This window comes from Poeciliopsis prolifica, unplaced genomic scaffold, assembly GCF_027474105.1.
Source record: "Poeciliopsis prolifica strain line A6 unplaced genomic scaffold, Auburn_PproV2 SCAFFOLD030, whole genome shotgun sequence".
Lineage (NCBI taxonomy): Eukaryota > Metazoa > Chordata > Actinopteri > Cyprinodontiformes > Poeciliidae > Poeciliopsis > Poeciliopsis prolifica.
The window spans coordinates 5,558,691-5,578,322 of NW_026562405.1; the positions used below are offsets into that span (position 1 = coordinate 5,558,691).

At 39.0% G+C, this 19,632-nt stretch overlaps 1 protein-coding gene across 1 annotated transcript in view; it reads left to right on the forward strand.

Annotated features, from left to right (window-relative positions):
• LOC129372664 (receptor-type tyrosine-protein phosphatase T-like) overlaps positions 1 to 19,632 on the forward strand; it is a 292,638-nt gene that overhangs the window by 166,159 nt on the left and 106,847 nt on the right. Inside the window, 2 exon segments of the mRNA XM_055050081.1 lie at positions 6,538 to 6,574; positions 10,926 to 10,982. Coding sequence (XP_054906056.1) covers positions 6,538 to 6,574; positions 10,926 to 10,982 — 94 coding nt within the window.

Genomic DNA, 19,632 nt, shown 5'->3' on the forward strand with positions numbered 1-19,632 from the left:
TCAGTTTTTTGGAGCATCTTTGCCATATGATGTTATTTGACAAATATAATTAGAAAATAATTATACTTCTCTAAAACTTCAGTTTTAAGGAAAAAAACTTTAATTTTTCTTGTGCTGCCTCTTTTTTAATCCATTAATTCACCATCTACTGACACTAACTCCCCCACCTGTCTCCTCAGAAGTATGTCAAGGCTCTAACTTGGCTTTTTGAATTTCCATCATAATTTAAACCCCTGTGAGACCCGTTTTAATTTTCCACCGCCGTAACCACGGTAACTCGGTGCGCGGAGAGCAATGCCCGGTGAGTTGGCCAGCGCCGTGGCGCAATATCCTCCTTCAGACGGCAGAGTTCCCACAATGCACTCAAACAGAGACGGACAATGTGGGAGAGAATGTGTTGGTTCCCGCTTGACTGAGCCACTGTGAGCGGATGCATTTAGGCGCTGAGTGCTTCTGCTGCTGTTCAGACCTTAAATCCGGTCACTTTGGGGTTCCATATTTGATTGGATCGCAGTCAATCCAATCAGCGTTAGATTTGTCCGGATCATGGAGTGGAAAATTGTGGGTTAGCTGGGAGGGTAGTAGTGGAAAAAGTAAATAGAAATATAAATGGACCTGTTCAGCCACCATAACCCAGATGATTTGATGGGGAAGTCAGACTTCAACAAAAATAGTTGGATTATTCATGACTGTATTTATGTATTCTGGCCACGTTCTCTTTCCAGATTGGAACTGTTGCTGTTATTTTCCTGAACTCAGAGAAACAACTCTGATCAGGTTTTTATTTTCCGTTTCCCATCTGCTGGGCCTCCTATGGGCGTGACGCTGAGTGTGTTTAAATTCTTTAGCCTAAAGCTGTAGACTCTTCATTATAGCTCCAGAAAGGTGAGAGGTGATATTTGTCAATCAAGGATTTACCTTATCCGCTCCGCTCACAAAGTGCATTTATTTCATTTCTTGTTCTGTCAGTCACATCCGCAGGAGTCGGTGTCACTTTTCCCTGCAGCTGCAGATGTTTTCTTATTTTCCTCATTTGCATCTAACAAGGTGATGTTGGTGTTTGATCCTATGGATGAAACTGCTTCTCGTTCCCTGCCAGTCTCGGATAATCCTGCTATTTTATTTTTCCCCTCCTCTGACATCCACCTGTCCATCAAAGCAAGCGCCACACCTTCCTCTGTCTTTCATTTTCTGTCACCACCTCTCAGAAGAACATTTAGGAAGAATCGTTCCCTCAATCCGCCCACTCTCAAGCTCTGCAGCGCTGCTGCTTCTGACAGAAAAACATCATTACGGTTTTTATGTGTAATATTTTACCATTCTCCACCTTCAAACCAGTAAAATGTTTGACTCTTTTCTCAATTATTTCTTCATCCTCTTTTTTTATCCGCTCCTTCTTTCTGTATTCTTTGTGGGTGTATATATTATTTTTGTTTCAGTTCTTTAAATCCCTCCTGGACTGCACCTTTTTCTTATCCTCCCACGAATGTCCTCCCACTTTGTTTTTTCTTTTGTCATCACCTTTGCTCACATTGTGTTCCCTTTCAATTCTGTCCTGCTAATAATACCACCACCAAAACATAAAATCAAACATAAACAATCCTTTTTGTTGGTACCAGAAAAAATCCTGCAATAACTTGATTTTTCAGAATTTAGGCGGCTCAAACAATGAGTTTAATTCTGGGAATTTGTTCAGGTTCGTCTAAATGTAACATTTAAATACCTTTCAGTAAAAATGACTTAAATTTTAAACTGAAAACCTCTGAAATATCAGCTGAATAGTTTAAACATTTTTGGTTTTGGTTTAAATTTCATTTTAGATGTTACAATACAGTTTGTGATTTTAACTCAAAATAAAATACTCAAATTATATTCCATAAAAATAGCTAATTGTAACAAATAAGACACACAACGCAAAGTTTATAAAGGGTTTATCTACTCTGAAAGTTAACACCATTTCAAATACGTAAAAAAATTAGTTGGCTAATATTTACTTATCACTTATCTCATCTAAACCTAGTTTACACCAATTACTTAACTTTGAATAAATCTTTTTTTTTTTTTTTTTACAGTTGTTAGAGTCACTTAGAAATGATAAATTATTTCTACATTTCATCATAAAGACTCAGTCAAATCTTTAGTTTAAGGAAACATAAAGAAAGTTAAATTTCACTCAAAACTTGTAAATCTGTTCCTGGTTTTGAACTCAGAATATTTTACTTATCGGGTCTTAATGGAAAAAGTACGACTCTAAGCCATAATATATTGTAACGGATCAGAAAGTTTGGATTTAAATGTTTGATATATTTGTGTTTTTACAAGGAAAAATACAAATATAGTCAGCTGAAAGCCAGTTTCTCATCTGAACAAATAAGACAGCCTACCGACGGCAGTCTCCATGTCTCAGTGTCATGCAGTGTCTCACAAACACGCAGAGGAACGGTTTGCCTCGGGCTGTGAGGAAAACAAGTGGAAGGATTTGGGACTCTGGGATGAGGAGAGATGTGGGAGGGGTGAAACGATAACAAGTGAAGAGTTTATCACTTGAGGCAATAATAGAAGCAAGTCAGGGTTAAAATGGGAGGAAATGCAGAGGGGAAAGTGCAGGTGGAAAAATATTGTGAGGCTGTCTTGTAAACTGAAAAGCAAAATTCTTTCACAAAATGTATGTTTTCTGCTTAAACATAAGCTGAGACAGAAGTTGAAACATGTGTCTTTGTTGCTTTATTCTTCCCTCCCAGGCAGAGCAGCTCCCCGTTGCACTGATGCAACCTTAAAACTTCAGTCTCTTTCCTAGGTTGACTTTCCTCCCAGCAAAATTTACCCAGGACTTGTGTGGAGTGTTTAACTTTACCTTTCCAGGAGACTGAGTCTCCTCATTTATTGTTTCTAGTTTATTCAAAATAAAACACTCAGACACACAAAATAATAATAATAATTGTTGTTGTTAGTCAATCAGCCTTTCAAAGAAATTCAAAACAAAGGCAAATAAAATAATTCATGTGCCATTCAGCTTGTTAAAAATCTACCAATTCCACTCTTCTTCCATTTAGTATGAGAAATATTGTCACAAAATCAACAATTAAATGAGATGACATCAGATAAGAAGAATAAAAGAAATGAAAAAAAAGGATAAAATTAATTCACTTATTGTAATGCAAATGAAAATTGCTTTGCAACAATTTTAGATATTATAGTTTTCAATTATTCTCTTTTAATTCCCTGAAATGAAGAAATAAAGGTAAAATACAATAGTGATTTATTTTAAACTAGTGAGAATAAGTCACCTTAATGTAATTTGTAAATTCAAGCAATGCTTCAAGTGAGCTTGAAAGCATCCACAGTAAATTCACAGTAAAACTACAATGTAAAAATGATAAAGTTAGAAAACAAACTAACCTTTTTAAAAACAGTGGAGGGCATTCTGGGTAAATACCAACAGACCAGTGGTAGGAAGAGAAGTCTGACCACTAAAATCTGACTCTGCAATTTCTTATTCAGTCTGAATGATCAGTGCTGCTTTGTTTTTCTGGAAGTTGTTGCTTGAAAATCCAATCTTTATTTTCAAGTATTTACTGTTAAATGATTTAAAAACTCACTGTGATGTTGCTTTATTGTGTGTGAACTTTGATTTTTGGCAGCTTGTTTAAGGCAAAGACCTTCAGTTTGTATATAACAAAAAAGATGCACAATCTCCAAAACATTATAGGCCTAAATAGTTCACAAAATATTTTACAAATGATTTTTAGTTTGTCTGACTGTTTTCAGTGTGAAATGGAAGTGAAAAAGTCTTAAAAACCCAACCACTCTTGCAACAGCCACTTATGTTCCAAAAGAACAGTTTAATGTTGTCAAAATCCACAGTCACCAAGTTACAAATGTGGTTAGACTCAACATCTCCCCAAAATAACACCACACATGAATGAGATTACTCCAACACTGCACAACACAGTTCAAAGGACGGTAATAGTTGTACTTTAATGCTGTGATTCAAAATAAAATAAAATTCATGGAAACGTCAAGCGTTTTCTTTGAGCCACTTGTGCACAATCAGTAAATTTCAAACCAGACCAAAGCGTCGATTAAATGGACAAAACACGGAAAGTGAATTTCAGCGGTAGATGAAGAGGTATTTGGGGGAAAAATACTGCAAAGTTGGAATTGTTGAAGAGGAAGGATTGCGGAGGAGGAAGAGGACAAAGAAATTGGGCAAGAAATGGCAGAAAACAAAAGGGAACTGTGACATGCATGGAGAAACATGCTCCTCCTCGCCGCGAAGCCAGACACCTTCCTTGACGAGTAAAAAGCCTCAGGGGTTGGCCAGGCTACTCCGACAATCAATGTCACTCACCCCCGCGCCACACACACACACACACACACACACACACACACACACACACACACACACACACACACACACACACACACACACACACACACACACACACACACACTAAACAAGCTTCAGAGTGCCAGTTTTGGAGTTTCCAGGAGAGAGATTTACCTTCTGACAGTCGCTGTCAATCAAAGATGCACTCAGACTCCAAAATCTCTAAATGCACTTTTATTCTTTGTCTGTTGACAGGAGAGGAGCATTCTCTTTGTAGAGCTCAGAGGCTTTTGTTACATTCAAGCAGCGAACATTGCTGTAAAAAAAAACAAACTCTGGACCTTTTATGAATTTTAATGAGCTTGAATGAGTTTTTCAAATTTCTGATATAAAAATTGATTTCAATTAAATCCTTTGTTCAGAACCGATGAAATGCAAATGAAGACGGTTACATTCCTGACTTTGGTTGCATAAAGTCACCATCAGTGGATCTCTGGTCTCTTATTGGATAAATCCTCATGATTGTCAGGCAAAAGTGGAAATCTAAACAATATGAGGAAGACGGAAATATTGAGCTGCATCTCCAAAACAACTTTAGTCTTATGCTTGAAAAAGTCACTCCATCCTGAAACATGCACTGTGTCTTTTGTCTCTAATACTAGTAAAATATATTCTTCGTACTGGTAAATATTGTTTGGCAACCAAAGCAGCAAATATTGTCGGATGTTATCGGCCCAAATTTACACATCAGTGTTTCCTCACAAAACAGCAAAATGTCCAAAGTAGTGGAGACGTGAACTGATCCTTTTCTCTTTGCAACCATTAATAGAAACATTTTTTAAACAAATTAAGCTATATTCACAATGTCTGAATATAATCTGCTCAAAAAAGAAACAAGTCGTTTTGAATTATTCATTTCTAATAGTTTTTAGTTAAAATTATCTCCTCTAAAGTCATTTAAATTAAAAGATAAAATTTTAACCAATTTTAAAACCTTAAATTTACTGAAGCAAAGGTCATATTCTAACTTATTTCAGCCGTTAAATTACAATTAAGTTGATAACAAAAATCTAATGCGTTTTTTAAAATATAGATAAAATAATATTCTAGTTCTAGAAATGTTGCTTCTTTTGATTAAAATAACATTGACCTGCATAATGTTTCACTATCCAACTAAACATCATCTCACATTAAAGTCTGATTATTTTTGACTTAACTAAAATATTTAATGGCCAAATAAAACATGTAAAAACTGAACATCTGAAGGATGTTCCACTTTCTGTTTCTCTTCCCTTTTTCATAAAGAACTGTCAAAAGATTACATTTTGAAGAAAACCAGATGCTAAACCTGCCATGCAGGCATTTTTTCCATGCTGCACGTTTAGGCTTCAAATTTGAAAGACTATCATTTGATTTACAATAACAGATGTTTGCAAAATATAAGGCATGCTGGAACAGCCTCACTGTGTGACAGGAGGTGGAATAAAGGAAGAACAGATTGATCTGAACGAAAACAGAAATAAGGCTGATCTAAATATAATGGGTAAAACTAAGGCAAATTAACAGAACTACAAAAATAACAACCAAGGTCCGAACAGCAGGTATTTGGATTCAACTCCACAGGGAAACCATTTGGCAAAATTTTTCTCTGCAAGATTCCCATAGTTGTTATTAAATGGTTTAAAGATGTCTGTTCCAAAAAGAAAAGAAAGTCACCAGAATTGGAGTTTCAGTGAAAGAATAAAAGTTTATTTCCTACATATAGTCTGGTTTCTGAAACGTTTGCCAGTAAAACATTAAACTTAAGAATATTCAATAGTAGTAATTATAATACTGATAACCAACATAAAGCTTTCCAGAGCTTTCTATAATAATTCCCAGATTAGTTGACAGGAAGGTTCATAGTTACTTTGCAGCAGAAATGAATGAACTATGAGACCAAACTCGAATATTTGAACCACATTGGACTGGAAACAGCAGTGGTGTGAAGGAAGAGCCTTGAGGCACTCCTTCATCTCTCTGTAGTAGAACAAGAGTGAACATTTCAGAAATGTGCCTTTAAAAGGAGCAAAGTAGATGAATGGAAAGTTTATTCAGCATGCAAAAATGATCTTGTTGGAACGTCAATGTGTTAATTTCTGGACTTATGGGAATATTTGAGTTTTTCTGTGTGATGGATCTCAACTTGTGTGTTTTTCTCTTCACAGGAAACCAAAATCAACTGCGTCCGTCTGGCTCGCAAAGGTATGAGCACCCTTCCATTGATACGGAGCAACACTACACTAGTATTAGTATTATTCCAGTGATCATGTTGTAGTTTTGTTATCACGTCAACCTGTAGGAGTTAGTTAGAAGAGACAAACACTCACACACTGCAGAAAAAGGCCAACTATTCACAACCATGTGATCCTGCATGCTTTTCTTCCGCAGCATCTCTGTCCATCTCTTCTGCTTCAATGTTTCTCACACTCTGCTCCTTTTCCTGTATCCGGCTCTCCTCCTGTCACCTCATGCCACATCCGTGTTCACCAGTGTTTAAAGATCAGAGTCGCAGTAGACTGTTGGATCAGCTTCATTAGACCCAGTGGACGGATGCTAAAGTGTTTCTGATTCCACCTCATTCTGCCTGGCTCTCTCCGTGTCTCAGATCTTTATTTGCTGCTCATCTTTTGCAGATACACCCATTTGTGTGCTGGGCAGTGTGCTCTGGAAGCTTTTTAGCTTGCTATTGATTTTTCTCACCTTCTGTTTTTTTTTTTTTCTATCCCATTTTTTATCTGCATCAAGCATTGGTTTGATTTTTCCACATTTTCAATCTCTGTTTCTGTCTCATCCACAGTACATCAAGGCTTTATCACTCATTTGTGCACATTTCTTTCTCTTATAGCTTTTTTCTTCATCTATCATACCAAATGTTTTTTTGTGTGTTTGGTTAGGTTATAGGGAATATAATGGGTATGTGGACACTGACTGTCTGCATGTTTGTGTGTATCAGATAAGACATGCTTTTCACTTTGTGGCTCTCTTCAAAACACAAATGGCAAACTTTACTTTTTAAAATAGTTAATTTTCAAAAATTCAAGTTACATCTAATTTAAAAGGACTTGAAAGTTTTAAAGTGGGCAGTGAGTGGCAGTGCAGATGGATAATTTTGAGGAAGCTTAGAGCTGTTCAGTGAAAAATGGAGTCTGTCTTTTTACTCCAATCAAGATGAGGAAAAAATTACAAGCAGCAATTTTGGTTGGAATTATTTCTCACGCTTTTTAGAATAAATGACGTTTATTTGACAGTTTCATTCAGTTTTATTTATATAGAGAAAATTCCTCCACAAATGATGTGAAGGCACTTTCGCCAAACAGATCAAATTTATTTCCAGTAATTTGCAATCCAGATCGGTCCATATTCATTCAGCTTATTCCAGTACAAATTAATGTAATGCAGTTCATATTATGTGAAATATGCAGTTCCAACTTTCTCAAACATGGCTCTCTGACACATGGGCCAAAATTATAGAGTCAAAAGTAGATGCGTACCAAAAAACAAAAAAAACTACAATCAAGCACATAGTTTTTTTTTTCTTCTGTTGTATGAAAGGGATGTTATTCAAAACTTTAAAATTATTTACTGTAATATAAAAAATATATCTTCAAATTCTTTTGGACTTGAGTGAACAAATTTATGTTCAGCTTTAAGAGCAGAAACGTTTGCTGTGCTTATCAAACTTTAATAAATTAAATGAAAACTGATTTTGGTGCAGCAAAGTGAGATTTTCAGAAAAAAGTTCACTTTGCTGTAAAACATGTTTGGTTTATATTATAAAAACTGAATAATTTTTACTTAACATTTTCCATTGTAAGAAAAAAAATCTTTACCTGGATCACAGGTAAAACGTCTCTGTCTGCATCAGTCACCTGAGCTGGACGGGCCAAACTGGTATCATTCTTTAACTGCAATTGGGGGCTGCACAAAAAACAGGCCAAGAATCACAAATGGCCCTCGGACCACACTTTGGACACCCCAGCTGTAAAGAAATCAGAAAACTGTATGCAGTGTCAGAGAAATTCTTTAGCAGCAAAGTCATGACAGTGAAGAGAAACAACCACCAACCCTGTAAACCTGCAGCAAAATAGAAAAGTTTTTTTCTTCAGGATAATTTGGTGATTTAACAGAAAACCAGTGAAGAGAGGTTGAAGTCTTCTTCTAATTTTCATCAAAACTCTTGCTGCATGATGAGATAAAATGTTTTAAAGAATATGTTTAAACATGTTTATGACCAAACAACAACAGTTAAAAGTACTACATACAGGAACATTTGTTTGTGAGGCATTCTGGGACTGGACAGTTTGGAGCTGAACAGAAATTCTGCTTTATTTGTCCTGCTGTAAAAAAGCTGGATAAATATTCAGGGTCTTGATGACAGACAGCGTCTGTAATAACTGCTGTGACAAGGAACACAACAGATGCTTGAGATTCCCAGCAGCTGCGTTTGAACTCAACGTTTTCTACCATAAAGAACTGAAAGCGCCTCTTTATTCCCACATTTCTGTTTTTGTTCCTCTAACAGGAAGTTTGTGTTCAGGATCTTTTCAAAGAACGTTTGAGGTTTCAGCTGTTGCTTGTCCAGAGCCACTCCTTTTATCACAGCTGGCCGCCATCTTGGCCTAGCAAAATGTTCTTCAACCTTGAGAAAAGTGCTGATAATATTAAGTTTTTCTCTAAAACCCTCATCTGTTCCCTCTGTCCAGGCCTGTATTAGTCCAATATATTGATCTCTACAAAATTTTACTTCTCTATAACAGACATTTTCTTTGAGTTTTGTTGAAACATTCACCCACTAGTGTTTCAGTTGAACAGTCTGCTGTGGACGAGATGAGTCAGAAATGGAAATAAGTTCATTTCACTGCAGCAGACGCACATTTTATAAGCTGGAGATGCTTTTGAAATTAGTGGGCATATAAGAAATCCAATATTCAGAAGCTTTAAAACTGAATTTCTTTAAAAGTAGCATCACTTTACTTGCAGGAGCATTTCAAACTTTAATGAAAATCATCACAAATCAAGGCCTCTGACTGTAAAACTTTAGATGAAGCACATCTGCTGTCTGGTTATTAGGTCTGGGATTCAGTGGGCTTGGATTTGCTGTACTCACATTATCAAAACATGTTTTGTCTGTCTGGCCTGAGGCTGAGTTGAACCTTGAGATATTTTTTTCTTACTAACTAAGCAGATTTTTGAAAGTTAAAAGAATTTTTCGATCATTAGACAAACTATCTTACGGTTTAAAACTTTGGATTTGTCTGTAGTAAAATAAATGGTCAGTTCATTAGACACCAGTTCAACTGAAAACAGAAACTAATAACAATCGAACTGCAGGTAATATTAACTTTAAAGACAGAATAACTCAACATCACAAACTGTAAACTTTATCCTGTCGGTTAGTTTTCGATTGATTTTCTCAGTTTATCCTGCTACATATTTGCAGGGATTTACTTAAATGGGAACCAAAAACCTTGAAGAAATCGTCAGCATCTGGCTGCATCAGATCCTTTTTGATGTTATAAATCTGACCTTGCTTTAGAAGAGGACTGATCCATAATTTGATGTGAAATTAATATGCATCAGCAAAAGAGGCACAGAAATTTGTGTGCTTGATATTTATCATGTAGGGAAACTGTCTCTGAACAGCTGTCCTGTTTCTCTCTCTGAGAGATGACGTGACTCAGAGTTTTACTTCCCCCTCATCAGCCCATAGAGAGTCTGAATTTCAATCTTTCTTTTGCATTTTTAAAATGCATTTGAGAGAAATAGAAAGTTGTCATTTTTATGGAAATAGACAAACATTTTCTGACAGCAAATCCAAGTGAAGAAACGGAGGTTTCAGCTTCATAAGGAACAAATATCTAAGAAACATGACTGATTCATTTTAATTTGAACTGGGAATTAAGTAAAAAAAGAAAGTCCTTAGAATTTACAGTATTATTTAAAAACATAAAAATTGAGGGAAACATACAATACATATCGTTGAAACAATTTGCGATTTGAATTTGAATAGATTATCTCTTCTGTAAAAGTGAAACCTGTTTCCCAGCAGAAATCAGATTTTTTTTCTCTAATTAGCCACAAAGTGTTTTTTTTTTTTTTTATTTTTTACCATCTCTTTCTTTCCTTCATTTTCTTGTCCCTTTGTTCCTATTAACCCGTCAGGCCGGGTCGACTCTTGACCGACTCCTAATACCACATCTGCATTCGCTGCCAGCTCTTTACTAAATAGGCATATTCGACACATCTGTCAGGCCGCCTCCTGGTAAAAGCCACTCAGGTTGCTCATTGACAGTTTTTTGTTTTGGCAAACAGACCAGTCATATCCCAGCTAAATGCTATTGATTTCATTGTGCTAGTACCATCTCTCACCGCTGCAGTTTCTCTCCTTAGACAGATCAAAGCAGGGAGATCTAATGAAACTGATAAATAAAACGAAATATCTTTTTTCTTAGACTTTTTTCTTCTTTCTTTTCCTTTTTTTTGTTGTTGTTTGTTTTTCTCTCTTCCCTCTCTCTCATGCTTTCCGGCGGGGACGTGCGGCCCTTGGCCTTAGTGGTAATAGGTAGGGGACAAATAACAACGCCGTACATTCTAGTCATCCCAAGCGAAGGTGATTATTTCTTTATAGGCAGAATATCTTCTTCCCTATGTTATGTCACAGCACAACCATAAACACGACACAAAACAATAATTCATTTTGGTTGTTTCCTGCCCTACACCTCCTCCACTTTATCCCTCTGTTTCCTGATTTGTCTTGGTTTTCCATTTTTTGGGGCTCCTTGGTTGTTGTTCCTCCTCATCTTCATCTTACTGCATTCGTTTGCATGTCTGCTCTGCTTCGGATGTTGCTGGCTGTGGTTGAACCTCAACTCAGTCTTGCATGTAAGCCCACATACTCCAGTGAAGCTGCTACACAGATGACAGTCCACTGATTGCAATGGAATCACAGAAGTGTTGGTATTTGTTTCGTCTAATAAAAAAAAATTCATTTGAAAGTGAGCAAACACCAAAGGTCGCCTCCATAAAAGATTCAACTCTATAATGAAAGTGCACAATTTAAACAACCATCCGCAGCCTACTTGCCTGTATTTTGTGTCCGAATTCAACTAAGGCCAACTGAATACTTGATGAAACAGCAAAGGATGATGGCAGCTCTCATTTACATAAAAATGGAAACCTTTCTTTCACAGTTCCATTCAGCTCATTGTTAGTTCCCTGCATTCGTTTTACTCTTAGACCTTTTCCCGGGCTCTTTATGAATGCTAAATACCTGTTTTTCCTGCTGCAGGTCAAGTCTAGACATTAAAATATGTAGAAAATGAAAGTGCAGAATGATTGTATAAACACTGAAATAAAACTGGTGTTTATGTCCTTTGAAAGAAACATTTAACTGAACGTCAGAATGTCTATAAAAGCTGCTGGACTCCACTGACATCACAGGCAACTCAACATTTTACCAAAAGACATTTGAATGGTTAGTAATGTTAGTTAGAATTGTGTTATTTAACTTTGTTAAATACTGCTGCTGCATTAGCTTCATATTTAGCTTTATTGGTTATTATTATTTAATAGTGTCGAGTGAAAAGTGCCATGGCATCTGGTTATTTAGACATTAGAAACAAAACAATTGATCAATTATTAATACTGACTAACATGAAACACCTTTAGTGTGATCAGTCTCCACCATTAAAGTGGAATCTGTGATTTTTAAAACATGTCAGTTCAGTTTTAAAATTCAGTGGTATATTTTATGCTTAGTGCTGTAAGGCAGTGGTGTGCAGAAATAAAAAGGTCGGACCACTGCTGTAAGGTACGGCTGATCTCTGGAGCGCCAAAGTGAACCGAGCCCATTGCACTCTATAGGAATGTCTGCATGAAGTGTTATGCAAATTTCATCAACAGTGTGTGAAGTATTGCAAGGACAAGCCATGGCACATTGTTTCTGACAGCCATTTGTTTTGAAGTATTTTCCATATGGTTGCTTTCAACACTGTGGGAGGAGAAGCAAAGTAAAAACTGACTGAAATGAAAAGATAAAAAGAAATGCCATTAGAGTGCTTCAGCGCTCCAGCATCAGCATGCTGAATGAGGAATAGGATTTCTACGTCGATGTGATCGTATGACCTTTTGATGCCTCAAACCCACTTCTTATAAACACATTGGTGTTTTGTGTCAGCTTCAATTGCTGTTACCATTAGTCCCGAGGTCGGTTCTAATTGGTTCTGTACAGAGTCATGTTGTAACTGACTCCTCTGCTCTGCAATACTGATGCAACAGGCTGCTTGCCATGAGCATTTGTTTAAGGTCGACTCGGAGATGTGACTGCAGTTTAAACCTGCAATTTTGACTGATGTCTGATTTGTTTGGTTTGACTCACAGTACGCCTTATTCTCATCTTTCTTTTTTCATATGTAATGACAATGTACTTCCTGCTTCTTCCCTAGTAAGTCAGGTTGCCCTCAAAATTTGCAGCAGATTGAGTCAGACTCTGAAAAGGGGAGAAGATGTTTGTAGGTGAATGTCTGGGGAGGATATGACATTTTAAGGGCACACTACCAACAAACAAAGGATGAAGTGCTTTTTAAGTAGCTGCACAGTCAGCAAGCAACATTCAACCGAGTTTAGAGTTGACACATGAAATAGATTAAGAGAAAGACAAACAAGAAAGACACAGTCACTAAATTCTTAAGGGAAGAAGAGACGGAATGAGAAACGGTTTCACAACAAAGACAGACTGGAAGAAACCGACATCAAAGTTCAAAATAAGAGAAAAGACGCCAGCACAGATCAACTCCCGCCCATGAATTATTGTTTTTTTCCTATTTTTGTGTTCAAACAAATGCATTGCATTATTCCACCAGACAGATTGGTGAATCATTCATCTGCTCGACTTCACAAGAGTCCCGTGAATCTTAAAAACGTGATTGTGAAATCTTATACACCAAAAATACATGACCGGGAAAATAGAAACACAATGAAAAGTGAAAAATGTCTTTAAATGTTTGGACCAGAACAGGACATTCAAAGTACTGCATATAAGTTCTACAAATGTTCTCTCACAGTCCTGCAAAGAGATGCACAGAAACATCAAATTTGAGAATTCTCACTTTTATTCACTAGTCATGAATTATTACATTGGTTTAGCGTAAATACAGCCTCCTGTTAGTCCAGGAGGCATTTGGGGTTTTGCAGCAACATCCATAATCTAAAACTATTTACTGCATCTCAGCATAGTCACAATTCAAAAGTAGCGTGATTTAGATTTTGTTTACACAAGACCACAATGTGGAAACTGCTGATATTTTCAGATATTTTTAGGGGGACATTTCACATTTTGACATGGTGTTATTACTTAGACCAGACCAACAAAACACCTTCAATCTGCTGTAGTCTGGGCATCATATGGAGCAGTGATGCCGTTGAAACGCACATGTGCTTTGACCCTTAACCTCCTTTTAAAAATATATTTATTCGTTATCAGAAGACATGGTAAACTGGACAGGTTAAGTAGCACACAATACAGTTCTATCTGCCATTTTTACTGTGCATGAGTAGAATCAATCCTGCATGTGGGGTTTCATACCTGCAGAGTAATTCACACCTTCTGCAGGAGTGTTCCCGAAAAGTTTCGCTTTCAGATCTGCTGTTCTGTGTCCGATCAACGGCGACGTGCAAGGAAGCGGCAGCATTACAAAGCATGTTAAGGTTTCACTGAGGACCAGCTCTGTGTGACCAGGGCCTTAAAAAAGATTCAGGTGAATAATGTTGTGTATTTTATGCTTTTACTAGAGGCCAAGATAAGAATACTCTCCCTTTAGGATCTCCATATAGGCTAAAGCTCGCAGGCCATATGTAGCTCTGGTGGTCAATAGTTGTTTGGTCAAATAAACACAAGAAGTGCATATTATAGATCAGATAGAGCAGTGTGGTTTATTTCAGATGAATAATCTTGTTAAACATGCTAAGCCATACCAACACTAATCCACAGAGGAAGCCACCCACAGCTGGTCAAAAAACAAAGCCCCAAACCAAACATTCAAATCAGACTCATCCAGGTCACAGCAGGAAGAAAAAAACATACATCTGCAACTTATAGCTTACATTCAGGTAAAAGATTGACTCCGTCTTCACACAAAAAACTGCACAAATTCTTAAAATAAACTTTAATTTCACCTCATAATTTCAGTAAAACTTATAAGATGGTCTCAAACGTCTCATCGTCCAACACAGACACAGGCATGCACAAAATCACACACAGCAAGAGAACTCCCATTTTAATATGCTATCCTGTGGTGCTGCAGAGCATCGCTAGCTGGGAGAATCAATCTTCTCTCTATTTGGATCAGATTATGTTTTTAATATCTCTGGCTTTACCCCTAATTCCTCCCAAGTAATTTTATTGTGCTCACGAAGTGAGCGAAATAAAAACGGGATGAAAAAAAATGCAAGAAAAGAGATGTATAAGTTGAAATGATATTAGGCAAATGTTCACAGGGTGGAGATGTTTCACAGGATTACTCTAAAATAGGCAGCCAGTATTATCAAATGGAGATATTAATTTATATTTTGCATTATTAGTGTCCAGAAATAAAATATCCATCAAGCTGCATAGTGCTATTGTTTTAAAGAATATTTATGTGGGAGAAAAAGATCAAATATTTTACTCGTATAAAATATTTTCAAAATGGGCTTATTGTGTGAATAAGTTTAAGGAAACAGATATAAATGAAGCAATTTGAATGCTTTTCGGATGCACTGTTGGTGTTCAACAAGCTGAAACAAACAAGACTCTTCTGTAAACCACTGCAGATTCACTTCAACTACATTAGTGTTTAATTTGTGTAGCAGTTTCTGTTTTCCTGCAGTAAGTCCTGCAGTGATGTGTACAGTTTTCCCCTGGTGTCAGCAGACACCAGCAGACAGTCACTGGGAAGGCCAAGCGTCCGAAACAGACAGTCTAGGGTCCACAGAGACAGCCGGAGCGCTTCAGCCTCTCACTTCCACATTTCATCTTCTCTCCAGAAGAAATAGTTTCAAGACTCTTTCAGGCATTAAGAGTCTTGCCTCTTTTCTGTGGCTCTTGCAGTAATTACAAAAAAAAAAAACAATTTATAATAAATAAGTAGTAGAAATAAAAAGACTTGAACCATGTTTATTGGTCACCTTTTAAAGTGATGATCTCAACTGGAATTTTACAATTTATCTGAAATACTAAACCTTGTGGGAAAAGCTGAATATCTATCAATTAATGAAGTAATTGGAAATGTTACTTTCCAAGATTTAAGAAACAAAAACTACTCAGAAATGATACATTTATGTAAAAAATGACTCTTCTCCCTGGCTTTGGTATTTCTAAAGAGAATAAGGCTAAAGTGCACAGCTTACACTAAGGCAAAACAATATGTTGCTAATATGCTGCCGTGGACAGTGGTGGGCAGCGCTAACCAGATGTTTACCTGCGCTAATCCTAATAATTAGTTCTGCTAACACTAAAGTGCTATACCAACACAGTACTTGGTGGAAGCTAATGCTAAAGTGCTACAACATGATCAACTTGGTTATTGCACACCTACCTGTATGGAAAGGGATTTTTTTTGGAATATACTTTCGTTTATATTTTCAGCTTGTTAGTTGTTGAGTATTGCTCTAATGAACATAAACAACATCAGCATCAACACAGATATTGAAATATATTTAAAGGAAAGTTTACACAGCAGCCTAATAAACTAGCGCTTTAGATTTTATCCCAAAAAAATATTTATGGAAGGCTAAATGCAGTAAACATTTTCAAAATTAGCAAAAATGCTAAAGCGCTAAATGAAAAGCTAGCTCCACTATTCATGCATTTGCACAAGTGCGCCCACTACTGGTCATTTCAATATCTGTGTACAATGGTCATGTTGCAAAGGATTGTTTGGAGCACAATGATTGTTTGCTAATAGTTTTATGAACTTGAATTTTCCATGCTAACTCTACATTTAGCCAGCTGGACATTTTCCTTCTATTTTGGCACATTACCCAAAATACTAAACATCACAATATTGGAAGCAGAAGAGGAAGACAATATAACTACTTTATATATATATTTATATAAATAAATGCAAATGAGTAATTTGCATTTATTTCTTGTCTCCTTGTATAAATTACTCTTTCAGGAAGGAATGCTAGACTTAGACTTAGACTTAGACTTGACTTTATTGATCCCTTGGGAAGACTCCCTCAGGAAATTATAGTTACCAGCAGCTCACAGGCAAAAATGTGGCACACAGTAAGCATACACAAAATACAAAAAATACAAATTAAATACAAAACAAAGAATATAAATACAACACAAAAGGAAATTATAGCAATTTGGTGGATAGATTGACCAGTGATATGGTATTGCACTGTATGGTTTGGCCTGATAAATATGGAGTTCACATTTGTAGAAAAACTACTCCTTCTTCCCCTGTCCTGTGTCACCTCCGACCCCCCAGTGAGGAGTTGTACAGTCTGAAGGCGTGGGGGACAAAGGAGTTCTTGAATCTATTGGTCCGGCACTTGGGAAGCAGCAGTCTGTCACTGAACAGGCTCCTCTGGCTGCTGATGACGGCATGTAGAGGGTGGCTGCTATCGTCCATGATGTCCAGCAGTTTGTTCAGTGTCCTCGCCTCTGCCACCGTCACCAGAGAGTCCAACTTCATGCCGACCACAGAGCCGGCACGCCTGATCAGTTTGTCCAGTCTGGACGTGTCCTTCTTGGATGTGCTGCCTCCCCAGCACACCACGGTGTAGAAGAGGACACTGGCGATCACTGACTGGTAGAACATCCACAGCAGTTTGCTGCAGATGTTGAAGGACCGCAGTCTCCTCAGGAAGTACATCCTGCTCTGCACCTTCCCGTACAGGTGGCTGGTGTGTTTTGACCAATCCAGTTTACTGTCCAGCCACAGCCCGAGGTACTTGTAGGAGCCCACGACCTCAACCTCCGTTCCCTCTAGTACGACTGGTCTCGGCATTGGTCTGGACCTCCCAAAGTCTATAACCAGCTCCTTCGTCTTAGAGGTGTTGAGTTCCAGGTGGTTTGTGTGGCACCAGAGAGCAAAGTCCCTCACCAGACAGCGATATTCCTCCTCTCCGTCGTCCCTGATACATCCGACTATGGCTGTGTCATCAGCATACTTCTGTATGTGACACAGTTCCGAGTTGTAGTGGAAGTCAGAGGAGTACAGGGTGAAGAGAAGAGGGGCCAGCACTGTGCCCTGAGGGGCTCCTGTGCTGCTGACCACAGTGTCAGACACGGTGTCCTTTAGCCTGACATACTGCGGCCTGTTGGTGAGGTAACTATGGATCCAGGTGACCAGGTGCTGGTCCACTCCCATGCTATTTAGTTTGTCCTGGAGCAGAAGGGGCTGGATTGTATTAAAGGCACTGGAGAAGTCCAAGAAAAGGATCCTCACTGTGCCACTGCCCTTATCCAGGTGGGAGTGGGCCCGGTGCAGCAGGTAGAGGATGGCATCCTCCACACCAACATCTGCCTGGTAGGCGAATTGCAGGAGGTCCTGAGCATGTTCCACCTGAGGTCTGAGGAGGCCGAGGAAGAGCCGCTCCAACGTCTTCATCAGGTGTGAAGTGAGTGCCACGGGCCGAAAGTCATTCAGCTCGCTGGGCCTGTTCTTCTTGGGCACTGGGACGATGCAGGAGGATCTTCCAGAGGGTGGGCACTTCCCTTAGCTGCAGGCTGAGGTTGAAGATCCGCTGTAGTGGCTCTCCCAGTTCAGCAGCGCAGGTCTTCAGCAGCCTTGGACACACCTGGTCCGGCCCTGCTGCTTTCCTGGGCTTGAGCTTCCTCAGCTGTTCTCTGACCTGGTCTGTGGTGATGTGGGGTGGAGGTTGTGCTGAGGTGTGTGGGGGGTTGTCAGTGTTTTCTTGTCTGTGGGGAGGTGTGTGGTAAGGAGCAGAGGTGGCTGCAGTGAGAGAGGGGGTTGGGGGGGCACAGACTGGTTGAACCTGTTGAAGAAGTTGTTCAGTTGGTTTGCCCTCTCCATTGTTCCCTCAACGACTCTGGTCTTTGTGTTGAGGCCAGTGATGGTCCTCACACCTTCCCAGACCTCCCTCATGTTGTTCTCTCTCAGCTTCTGCTCCACCTTTCTCCTGTAGCTGTCTTTTGCTTCCCTCACACACTGCTTCACCTCCTGCTGTGCTGCCTTCATGGCCTCCCTGTCTCCTCTCCTGAAGGCAACCTTCTTCTTGTTGAGGACAGTTTTGACTTCCCGCGTTACCCAAGGCTTGTTATTAGGGTAACAGCGGACAGTCTTAGCAGGGGATACCACATCTGCGCAGAAGTTCAGATAGTCCGTCAGGCAGTGTGTCAGCCCCTCTATGTCCTCGCCATGCGGGCTGAACAGTGCATCCCAGTCCGTGGTGTTATAACAGTCTCTCAGAGCACTCTCCATCTCAGGGGACCACCTCCTGATGGAGCGAGCTGTTGTAGGCTGCTTTTGGACCAGGGGGGTGTACAGTGGCTGTAGGTGAACGATGTTGTGATCTGACTTCCCTAGTGGGGGTAGGGGTGTTGCTCTGTATGCATCCCTCACATTGGCATACAGGAGGTCGATTGTCCTAATATAAAATCTAAATTTGTATGGTGTATAAATGGTATGGCGGTTCCTTTTATAGACTCCGTTTAAAGCCACTGGTGGTAAGAAAGGCAGAATTATCCATAAAGTGTCATATGCCACCTGTTAGCTCATTATAACAATACAGCTATAAATGAGACTGCCCCAGCCTCCATGATGCTCCTCCACCAGCTGTGAATCAATCCCATTTAGCCGTGGTATTTTGCTTCAACTCAGGTCTCGCCCCTTTGTAATGGACACGCTTGTATTAGCTCCCATCTCTCCTGTCCTGGTCAGAGCGCCGTCTGAGTTCACCTGATTGGCTGAACAGCTCCCAACCTGGTCAATTGCAATGTCAAATGGAGCTGAACCCGTTGCCAGATGGGGTTCTCTGCTGTTGCATTGTGAACTGTTGAACCCAATCAGCACGTGAGGCTGTGAAGTGTGAACAAAGGGGGGTCACAGTGAAACGTGCCAGCTGATACATAATGTGGATCACTCAGGGGGGAAATTGAGCTTTAATACACCTGTGAGGTGATTACTGGGGCACAGGCTGACATGGAAATGTGAGCGTTCGTCTCCTGCATGATCACCCAAGGCTCTCATGTAACCATAATGTGCTTGATGGACAACTAGGAACTTCTGGTCTCTGATTACAGAGAG